The 12,049-nt window shown below is 36.1% G+C and overlaps 2 protein-coding genes across 2 annotated transcripts; both read left to right on the top strand.

The window, feature by feature from the left end:
* The first annotated feature begins 141 nt into the window (after positions 1–141).
* Positions 142–5,271, top strand: LOC110617225 (alpha-xylosidase 1). Its single transcript, XM_021759882.2, has 3 exons — positions 142–420; positions 513–1,195; positions 3,145–5,271. The coding sequence occupies exons 1-3, from the start codon at positions 206–208 to the stop codon at positions 5,019–5,021; spliced, it is 2,775 nt and encodes a 924-aa protein (XP_021615574.1). The 5' UTR covers positions 142–205; the 3' UTR covers positions 5,022–5,271.
* Positions 5,272–5,456: 185 nt separating this feature from the next.
* On the top strand, positions 5,457–10,160 carry LOC110617224 (alpha-xylosidase 1). Its single transcript, XM_021759881.2, has 3 exons — positions 5,457–6,116; positions 6,204–6,889; positions 8,046–10,160. The coding sequence occupies exons 1-3, from the start codon at positions 5,902–5,904 to the stop codon at positions 9,935–9,937; spliced, it is 2,793 nt and encodes a 930-aa protein (XP_021615573.1). The 5' UTR covers positions 5,457–5,901; the 3' UTR covers positions 9,938–10,160.
* The last annotated feature ends 1,889 nt before the right edge of the window (positions 10,161–12,049 follow it).

The following is a 12,049-nucleotide window of genomic DNA, read 5'->3' as shown; positions in this document are numbered from 1 at the left end:
CGAAATTAAACTGGTCCAATAACAAAATAAATAATTTTAAAATCTTGAAATAAATTAATAATAAGCTTCATTGTAATAAATAATAAATTTCCATTTTTTTAATATCGCTTTTCAACACCGGTCTATAAAACGAAGCCTCTTGGCCTCTTCTATTCTATGTATGCTCACAGCTCACTAGTTACTATTTACTAGTAGTAGTAAGCAAATGTTGCCTTCTACTACTTTTGCTTCCTTTTTTCTTGTTCTGATCCTGTGTTTTAATGGAGTAAGCTCATCCTCCACGCCTACTAAGATTGGACATGGCTATCGTCTCATCTCTATTGAAGAGACTCCTGATGGAGGCATTTTGGGCCACCTCCAAGTCAAGCAGAAGAACAACATCTATGGTCCCGATATCCCACTCTTGCAGCTCTTTGTCAAGTATGCAACTACGTTTTTTTTTAATCAGTTTGCAAGTTTTGCATGTTCATGATTCTCAACGTAGCTTTCTTTGAAATCTTTTTTTTTTGCAGGCATGAAACGCAGGATCGTTTAAGGATTCACATCACTGATGCAGAGAAGAAAAGATGGGAAGTTCCATACGATCTATTGCCCAGAGAGCAACCGCCGGCACTGAAGCAAACAATTGGGAGATCGAGAAAGAATTTTATAACAGTTCAGGAATTCTCAGGCTCTGAGCTTATCTTTAGCTACAAAGCGGACCCATTTGGTTTTGCAGTGAAGAGAAAATCAAATGGGCAGACTCTTTTCAATACGAGCTCCGATGAATCGGACCCATTTGGAGAAATGGTCTTCAAAGACCAATATTTGGAGATATCCACAAAATTGCCTAAAGATGCTTCACTCTACGGTCTCGGAGAGAACACGCAGCCTCATGGAATCAAATTGTACCCTGGAGATCCATATACTCTGTATACTACTGATATCTCAGCCATTAATCTTAATGCTGATTTGTATGGGTCTCATCCAGTGTACATGGATCTTAGAAATGTGAACGGGCAGCCCTCTGCTCACTCGGTTCTTCTTCTGAACAGTAATGGCATGGATGTGTTCTACAGAGGGACTTCGCTCACGTACAAGATTATTGGGGGTGTTCTCGACTTATACTTCTTCGCTGGACCCTCTCCATTAGCTGTCGTCGACCAATACACAGCTTTAATAGGTCGACCTGCTCCTATGCCTTACTGGGCTCTTGGTATGATTCAATCTCAACTCCCTTTCCTTGATTCAATTTAGTGTATGCTTGCTAGTAATGGTCTTTATTGACTAGAGAAATGCTTCCTTGGCTTGTGTTTTACTAGAGCAGTGGTGCCTTTCTGTTTTAAGCTGTTTCATTTTACTGGTTTCGTGTCTTGCTTTGCGTTTATTTTCTTAATGATTACGGTGTTTATTATCAGATATGGAATATACACCACTATATTAGATTAGACACCCATTATTTTTTGTCAATACATATGATTCTCAATCTTTATCATTAAAATTGACCTTAGGAATTATGTAGAAGAATGAGTTTGGTGTTAAGCGTAATTAGGACTCGCAAATGTTGATTGACGGTGTGATTTGGTGATGTGCTGCCTGCTCATATGCCATACGCGTGTTGTTGTAGGTTGTCTTTTTTTTTAATTTGGGTTGGTGGGGTTGGTCCGGGATTTGTTTTACTTTATTGTAATGCTTAAAAGCTCCCACCTAACAGATTTTGTTGCGTTTCTCCAGAAACTTTTTAGTTCTGAAAAGTTCTCCTTTTGAATGGATTGTTAGTTTTCTATTACTGGTAACGACATCTTTCTCGGACCATCTCAATGTTGAAAGTTTTCTGCTTTGTTGATAGATTTTGTAAATGTTTTTGTGCAAAGCAAGTAGGGGACCCGGAGAACTGTTACTCCACTGTTGCATATCATTCTATCCTCCAAGACTTTTCCAAAATTTTCATCTTCTATGTATGAGGTGGAAATTAATCAATCCAATACTTATAGCTATCTCTCTGTATTGACAATTACTAACTCGGACCCATGAACATTGACACATTGTCATGGTCATTGCTCACATAGGCCCCACATGATGTTAGTGTGTTGACATTTTCTTAGGCCTCTGTATTATGATCCTGTTCTTTGCATCTATGGCTGCCGTGTACCATAAGATTGAGACTAACCTTAGTGGTGGTGGGGAATGTATTTCTATTGTGTTTCCTCGCTTATGGACATTTTTCATGTCAGAGGATGAATGAGAAACGTATGTATAAATCCAAGTCCGCCACAGCCTTGTCGTCTTTTATGTGATTCTCTGGTTTATTAGTCACTCCAACCTTTGGCCCTTTTTTCAGCTGAAATTAGTGACGGTGCAGAGTGGACATTGCTTGAAATAATTAATAAATGTTAGTGGGTAGGCTGGCATGGGCACATGTGAAGCCTGAGGTTTGTCACACGTAACTCCAGGAATATGGGTTGCATTTCTTTTAAAATGTTGATGTTAAAATTTGGTTTATTAGTTCTTGCATTTTGTTAAAGTTGCTAGATTTATTTCCACAATTTAGCCATCTTATCTCAAGTATATTTTCCTAGTATAAAAGATCTTTCATTCACCCACCTCAGGAAAAAGCTGTTTGAATTGCTTTCTTCATCATGGAAAATACACAGAATATGCAAATTATATGATTGAACTAAGAAGTTGAGTTGTTGAAATTTTCTTATTGCTTGAATAAATAAAAATGTTTAGGATCTATTGATGTCGTCTCCAGGGTTGTGATATCTCAAGTTCCAGTTCTTTTGGAGCCAATCATATGAAAAGAAAATGTTTAAGAGCAGTATCTCTGTGTCAAAATGCCCAATCCATTTTTCTATTTTTCTTATTATGAGATTGCCTACAGTTCTTTTATTTTTTTTGTCTGGGGAAAGTATTTATGATCATATCACACTTGTTTGTCCCTCCTTTTCTACTTGTGGGGTCAAATGTAACTTTGTGCAAGTTACAAGTTAACTATAGACTAAAAATAGCGCCAGCAGTGTTTGCAATCAGCAAAACAAGAGTGTTGTGGAATATTATACTTATTTAAAAGCTTTTGTCCATCTAAATCGTCAAATGTTTAAAATTGCTTATTGTATAAATTGAGAAAAACCATTTGGATGCTCTTTTCATTTGGTTTTACAGGATTCCACCAGTGCAGATGGGGCTACCATAACCTGTCTGTGGTTGAAGATGTGGTCGAGAATTACAAAAAGGCTCAGATCCCTTTGGATGTGATCTGGAATGATGATGATCACATGGATGTCCATAAGGATTTTACCCTCAACCCCACCAACTACCCTCGTCCAAAGCTCCTAGCATTCCTAGAGAAAATACACAACATTGGAATGAAGTACATTGTAATTATTGATCCCGGAATTGGTGTTAATTCTACTTACGGTGTATATCAAAGAGGCGTTGCCAATGATGTATTTATCAAGTATCATGGTAAGCCCTTCTTAGCTCAAGTTTGGCCTGGAGCTGTCAATTTTCCTGACTTCCTCAATCCAAAAACCGTTGAATGGTGGGGTGATGAAATCCGTCGCTTCCATGAACTTGTTCCTGTTGATGGCCTATGGATTGACATGAATGAAGCCTCAAACTTTTGTTATGGACTTTGTACAATACCAGAAGGCAAGCAATGTCCTAGCGGCACTGGACCTGGTTGGATTTGTTGCCTGGACTGCAAGAACATAACAGCTACTAAGTGGGATGATCCACCTTACAAGATAAACGCTTCAGGGATACAAGCGCCAATAGGGTACAAAACCATAGCCACTAGTGCAGTCCACTATAATGGCGTTTTGGAGTATGATGCTCACAGTCTATATGGATTCTCTCAATCTATTGCCACTCACAAGGCCCTTCAAGGGCTTGAGGGCAAGCGACCATTTATTTTATCACGCTCTACATTTGTTGGATCAGGCAAATATGTTGCTTATTGGACTGGAGATAATAAGGGAACTTGGGAGGATCTGAGGTACTCAATATCTACTATGTTAAATTTTGGCATATTTGGTGTGCCAATGGTTGGTTCAGATATATGCGGATTCTATCCTGCACCAACAGAAGAGCTTTGCAATCGCTGGATTGAAGTAGGTGCTTTCTACCCCTTCTCAAGGGATCATGCCAACTACTACTCTCCAAGGCAGGAGCTTTATCAGTGGGAGTCCGTAGCTGAATCAGCTAGAAACGCTCTGGGCATGAGGTATAAGCTTCTTCCATATCTGTACACATTGAACTACGAGGCTCATATGAGTGGGGCACCAATTGCCAGGCCGCTTTTCTTCTCATTCCCAAATTACACAGTGTGTTATGGGTTGAGCACTCAGTTCTTGTTAGGAAGCAGTCTCATGGTGTCTCCGGTGCTTGAGCAAGGGAAATCACAGGTTAAAGCACTCTTTCCTCCAGGTAGTTGGTACAGTGTATTTGATACGACTCAAACCATTACATCAAAAGGGGGACAATATGTCACCCTCGATGCCCCTTTACATGTGGTTAACGTGCATTTGTATCAGAACAGCATCCTACCCATGCAGCAAGGTGGTCTGATTTCTAAACAAGCTAGAACGACCCCGTTTAGCCTAATAGTGACCTTCCCTGCAGGGGCTAGTAATGGAGAAGCCAAAGGGAACCTTTACCTTGATAATGATGAGCTTCCAGAAATGAAACTTGGAAGTGGGTATTCAACATATATTGATTTCTATGCAAGTGTAAGTCAGGGAACTGTAAAGGTTTGGTCAAAAGTTCAGGAGGGTAAATTTGCTTTAGATAATGGTTGGATTATTGAGGAGATAACTGTATTGGGATTAGAAGGAAGTGGGCAGCCATCTGCACTTGAAGTTAATGGAAATTCCATAGATGGGGCTTCAAATATAGGGTTGAATTCATTGGAACAGAAATATCACGAGGATATTGAAGTTGGAGATACTAAGAAGAGTGTGATGGTAGAGGTGAATGGTTTGGATATTCCCATAGGCAAAGATTTCTCCATGTCATGGAAAATGGAAATCAGTCGTTGAGGTCGCTAGGTTTCTGTTTCGGATTTTTACTTATTTAGATATTGTTATCCAGTTTGGATGGTTGATTCTTTTCATGTTTCTTACCAAGGTTGTTGATGGTAACGAGATGAGCTGAGGATTTGCACATCCTTTTCCATGCAAACAAGTTCATGAGTTAGCTTAGATTCAATTGCTTGCTTAGGACATTTGTCACTGTTGTAGAGCTTAAAATGCAGTAATGCATATTTGAGATCTGTTAAATTTGGCGTTAGATTTCTTGGACCTTTAGATTATTTTCCTCATTGATATTTTTGCTTACTGTGCGTGGATCCCCCACGATCTTCTATCTCTGTTCTTCTTTGTGGAGTTCACTTTTAGTTAGAACAGGTCCATCGGCAAAAACGATGGGCCTTGATCTTAGGGACAAGAATTGTTCGCTCATGGTAACTAATTTAAACCAAAGTCCTCATAATAACAGTTAACTCAAATATTTTATTATTTTTTTAAAATAAATATTTATAATACCTTTATCTAAATTCCATCAAATCAAATATCTTATCTAAATGGATAAGATCAAACTTAAAAAGAAAAAGAAATTATAGTTTTTAAGTTCTTGCGTTTAGATCATTTCATTCCCAATTAAGAAAATGTAGAAAAAAAAAAGAAATTATAGTTTGTTATATTAAAATATTTAAATATCATTATCCTGTAAGGTCCCTATTTCTTAATTTATAAGGCATACTAATTTAATCAAGAGAAATTTTGATTTTATAGTATTACAAAATAAAATAAATCAAGTTTATTTTATCCTCTTTTGTTTCCCTTCTTACAAGCATCCAAACAAAGGGGAAAGCCTCTAGGCATCTTCTGACAGCTCATAGTTACTAGTAGTATTAAGTAAATGTTGCCTTCTACTACTTTTGCTTCATGTTTTCTAGTTTTGATCCTGTGTTTTAATGGAGTAAGACCATCCTCCACGCCTACTAGGATTGGAAATGGCTATCGTCTCATCTCTATTGAAGAGACTCATGATGGAGGCATTTTGGGCTACCTCCAAGTCAAGCAGAAGAACGACATCTATGGACCCGATATCCCCCTCTTGCAGCTCTTTGTCAAGTATGCAACTGCGTTTTTTTAATCAATTTGCAATTTTTGTATGTTCATGATTCTCAACGTACCTTTCCCGGAAATTTGTTTTTGCAGGCATGAAACAGAAGATCGTTTAAGGATTCACATCACTGATGCAGAGAAGAAAAGATGGGAAGTTCCATATGATCTGTTGCCCAGAGAGCAACCGCCGGCACTGAATCGAACAATTTTTTTGAGATCGAGTAAGAATTCAATAACAGTTCAGGAATTCTCTGGCTCTGAGCTTATCTTCAGCTACGAAGAGGACCCATTTAGTTTTGCAGTGAAGAGAAAGTCAAACGGGCAGACCCTTTTCAATACGAGCTCCGATGAATCCGACCCATTTGGAGAAATGGTCTTCAAAGACCAATATTTGGAGATATCCACAAAATTGCCTAAAGATGCTTCACTCTACGGTCTGGGAGAGAACACGCAGCCTCATGGAATCAAATTGTACCCTGGAGATCCATATACTCTGTATACTACTGATATCTCAGCCATTAATCTTAATGCTGATTTGTATGGGTCTCATCCGGTGTACATGGATCTTAGAAATGTGAACGGGCAGCCCTCTGCTCACTCGGTCCTTCTTCTTAACAGTAATGGCATGGATGTGTTCTACAGAGGGACTTCGCTCACATACAAGATTATTGGGGGTGTTCTCGACTTTTACTTTTTTGCTGGACCCTCTCCATTGGCTGTCGTCGACCAATACACAACGTTAGTAGGTCGACCAGCTCCAATGCCTTACTGGGCTCTTGGTATGATTCATTCTAAACTCCCTTTCCTTGATTCAATTTAGTATCTGCTCACCAGTAATGATCTTTATTGATTAGAGTAACTATATTTTACACAAACGGGCAAAAAAGCTTCGTTCAGTGGTGTTGCCTCGCTTTATAGCAATTGTCATGTCGGCGGATGAATGAAACATAAGTCAAATACCTATGTTGGATCACAGGACGTATGTATAAATCCAAGTTCGCCACAGCCTTGTCGTCTTTTATGTGATTCTCTGGTTTATTAGTCACTCCAACCTTTGGCCCTCTTTTCAGCTGAAATTAGTGACGGTGCAGAGTGGACATTGCTTGAAATAATTAATAAATGTTAGTGGGTAGGCTGGCATGGGCACATGTGAAGCCTGAGGTTTGTCACACGTAACTATGGGTTGTATTTCTTTTAAAATGGTGATGTTACAATTTGGTTCATTAGTTCTTGCATTTTGTTAAAGTTGCTAGATTTATTTCCACAATTTAGACATCTTCTAAAGTATATGCTCCTAGTATAAAAGATCTTTGATTCACCTACCTCAGAAGAGCTGTTTGAATTGCTTTTTTCATCATGGAGAATACACAGAAGATACAAATTATATGACTGAACTGAGATGTTGAGTTGTCAAAATTTTCTTATTGCTTGAATAATTGAAAATGTTTATGATCAACCAATGGACTTTAGCTTATTGGTACTGAACTCGTTTCCAGGATTGTGATGCCTCGAGTTTGAGGAGTCCAATCGGAGCTCACTATACAAAAAAAGTGTAGGATCAGTGAGTAACTTTGTAAAATACCGAATCCATCCCAGAACAGATATAATGTGTGTGTTTGCCAGGCCTGATAGATCTATTTTTCTTTTATGAGATTGCCTACAATTCTTCTATTTTTCAGTGTGGAGAAAGTATATATGACCATATCATACTTGGTTGTCCCTCTTTTAATACTTTTGGAGTCAATCGTCTTTGTGGAAGTAACAAGTTAACTATAGACTAATAATAGTGCCAGCAACGTTTGCAATCAGAAAACAAGTGTTGTGGGATGTTATGTTTAACATCCTTTATGCATCTAACTTGTGACATGTTTAAAACTGCATATTGTACTAAATTGAGAAAAACCATTCTAATGGTCTTTTCATTTGGTTTTACAGGATTCCACCAGTGCAGATGGGGCTACCATAACCTGTCTGTAGTTGAAGACGTGGTCGAGAATTACAAAAAGGCTCAGATCCCTTTGGATGTGATCTGGAATGATGATGATCATATGGATGGCCATAAGGATTTTACTCTCAACCCCACCAACTACCCTCGTCCAAAGCTCCTGGCATTCCTAGAGAAAATACACAGCATTGGAATGAAGTACGTTGTAATTATTGATCCTGGAATTGGTGTTAATTCTACTTATGGTGTATATCAAAGAGGCATTGCCAATGATGTATTTATCAAGCATCATGGTAAGCCATTCTTAGCCCAAGTTTGGCCTGGAGCTGTCAATTTTCCGGACTTCCTCAATCCAAAAACTGTTGAATGGTGGGGTGATGAAATCCGTCGCTTCCATGAACTTGTTCCTGTTGACGGCCTATGGATTGACATGAATGAAGTTTCAAACTTCTGTTCTGGACTTTGCACAATGCCAGAGGGCAGGCAGTGTCCAAGTGGCCCTGGACCTGGACCTGGTTCGGTCTGTTGCCTAGACTGCAAGAACATAACAACTACAAGGTGGGATGATCCACCTTACAAGATAAATGCTTCAGGGATACAGGCGCCGATAGGGTACAAAACAATCGCCACTAGTGCGGTCCACTATAATGGTGTTTTGGAGTATGATGCGCATAGTCTGTATGGATTCTCTCAATCTATTGCCACTCACAAAGCCCTTCAAGGGCTTGAGGGCAAGCGACCGTTTATTTTATCACGCTCTACATTTGTTGGATCAGGCAAGTATGTTGCTCATTGGACTGGAGATAATAAAGGAACTTGGGAGGATCTGAGGTACTCAATATCTACTATGTTAAATTTTGGCATATTTGGTGTGCCAATGGTTGGTTCAGATATATGCGGATTCTATCCTGCACCTACAGAAGAGCTTTGCAATCGCTGGATTGAAGTAGGTGCTTTCTACCCCTTCTCAAGGGATCATGCCAACTACTACTCTCCGAGGCAGGAGCTTTATCAGTGGGAGTCCGTAGCTGAATCAGCTAGAAACGCTCTGGGAATGAGATATAAGCTTCTTCCATACCTTTACACATTGAACTATGAGGCGCATACCAGTGGGGCACCAATTGCCAGGCCGCTCTTCTTCTCATTCTCAAATTACACAGAGTGTTATGGGTTAAGCACTCAGTTCTTGTTAGGAAGCAGTCTCATGGTGTCTCCAGTGCTTGAGCAAGGGAAATCACAGGTTAAAGCACTCTTTCCTCCAGGTAGTTGGTACAGTGTATTTGATATGACTCAAACCATTACATCAAAAGGGGGACAATATGTCACCCTTGATGCCCCTTTACATGCGGTTAACGTGCATTTGTATCAGAACAGCATCCTACCCATGCAGCAGGGTGGACTGATTTCTAAACAAGCTAGAATGACACCTTTTAGCCTCATAGTGACCTTCCCTGCTGGGGCTAGTTATGGAGAAGCCAAAGGGAACCTTTACCTCGACAATGATGAGCTTCCAGAAATGAAACTTGGAGGTGGGTATTCAACATATATTGATTTTTATGCAAGTGTAAGTCAGGGAACTGTAAAGGTTTGGTCAAAAGTTCAGGAGGGTAAATTTGCTTTAGATAATGATTGGATTATTGAGAAGATAACTGTATTGGGATTAGAAGGAAGTGGGCAGCCATCTGCACTTGAAATTAATGCAAACTCCATTGATGGGGCTTCAAAGATAGGTCTGAACTCATTAGAACAGAAATATCCCGATGATATTGAAGTTGGAGATATTAAGAAGAGTGTAATTGTAGAGGTGAATGGTTTGGATATTCCCATAGGCAAAGACTTCTCTATATCATGGAAAATGGAAATCAGTCGCAGTGGGTACTAAGTTTCCTACTCTTGATTTGTACTTGTGTAGATATTGGTATCCAGTTTGTGTGGTTGATGCTTTTCATGTTTGTCATCAAGTTTGTTGATGGAAAGGAGATGAGCCGAGGATTTGCACATCCTTTTCCTTGCAAACAAGTTCAGGAGTGAGCTTAGATTCAATAGCAATTGTAATTGTTGTAAAGCTTAAAGTGCAATAATGCAAATTTGAGATCTTTTGAATATGGCGTTAGATTTTTTGGATCTTTAGTTTATTTTCTTCACTGAGATGTTTGATTACTGTACGTGGATCCCCACAGTCCGTTCTTCTTTGTGGTGTCATCTCGAAGGACTTGGGAGTGTTAACCATCTTGATCCAAGGACAAGGTCTTCTCATTCATAAATAAGAGCGAAGAATGTTTTAAAATTTATATATACCTAATCGTTTGTTTGGATATTAAAGTTTTTTATATTTGTATGATATTATTTTATAAAATAATATTTTATTTCGTATAAATTCACTCTAGCTATTAAAATAAATAAAATATTTTTTTAAAATTTTTAAATTTAAAATAATAATTTAAATATAAATATATATACCATTAAACTCAATTATAATAATAAAAAATTAAAATTTTAATATTTATTATTATATATTATTAATATACAATAATAAATTATATTCAATAAATTCTATTTTTAAAAAAATAAAATTTATTTTTAAAAAAATATAAAATTTATATTCAATAATTATATTTATTAATTTTTTTATAATTATTTAAATTAATAAAATTTTAATTCAATAATATTATACCATTAATTCTATTAATTTTTTAATTTTTTATATTTTTATTATAATTAATTTCTTTATAATAATTTTAATTGATTATATATATTTATTCTATGCAATTAAATTATATTAATTATAATTTTATAAATTTATCAAATAAATAAATAATAATACTGAGATAATAAAAACCTTTTATATGGTATTTTATTATAAAATTATTGCTATATAGTAAAATTATTTTTTTAATTGTCCAAACATCCTTTTATATGTTTATTTAATTTTTATAAATGAATTTTTAACATTTTATTTATTATAAAAATAAAAAAATATAATAATTTTTTAATAATAAAAATATAATAAAATTTTTATTAAAATATTAATAGTATAATATATTAAAAATAGTAAGATATTAAAAAGACATATAATAATGATAAGAAATATAATAAATATTATATTTATTATATTAGAAAGTAGTAAAATTAAAATGTCATATATTAATAGTGATTAAAAAATAATAAATTATATTTATTTCAATAAATATAATAAAAATTATATTTATTATATTAGAAAGTTGTCGAAAATTAAAAGGTTAAATATTAATAGTTATTAAAAAATAATAAATTATATTTAATATATATTAATTATTATTTTATATAAAAATAAAATTATAAATATATTTGCATTACATATCATAAATATTTAATAATTAATATATAATAAATTTAAACTTTAACATAAATTAAACTAAGACATCTAAGATTTAACACGCAAGAAAATATATCAAAATACTGAGTTCTAGAAGCTAAAAAAACACTCCAATTCAAAAAGAAATCCGATGGTGCATAGAGAAAACTGCTATTAGTGGAATCAAGTTAAGTCCACAAATAGTTTCATTGATTTGTATCTCTTATATATATATATATATATATAATATATCTATATTAAAAATGTCGTTATTAAATTAAAAGATATATTTTTTTGTCAGAAACAAATTTCGATGATTCGTATTTAGAATAAAGAAATCTATTATTTGAAATTCTTGATAAAAAATATTAAATACTAATAATAATAATAATAATAATGGAGAAGAAGCCACTGCAATGCTGGCGCCACGGAAAGAGCCACGCACGGAATAGATGCAGCACGATCCCGCCCTTTCTTGACTTATCATCACATCGTCGGTAAACTAACGACCAGTTAACACTTGTACACGTGTTCGACTCTCTTTCGTTTCAAAGCGGGAAAATGGGGGTTTTGGCGGGAAAACGAGGTCAGTTGGGTCCACCTCGGCGCTTTTGGCGGGAAACTGAAGCGACAGCCTCGGTCCACTAATCTTCTCCTGCG

The sequence above is a fragment of the Manihot esculenta genome, chromosome 6 (genome assembly GCF_001659605.2).
Source record: "Manihot esculenta cultivar AM560-2 chromosome 6, M.esculenta_v8, whole genome shotgun sequence".
Classification (NCBI taxonomy): Eukaryota; Viridiplantae; Streptophyta; class Magnoliopsida; order Malpighiales; family Euphorbiaceae; genus Manihot; species Manihot esculenta.
The sequence above is the reverse complement of the archived record's forward strand: the minus strand, read 5'-3'. Positions and strand labels throughout refer to the sequence as shown.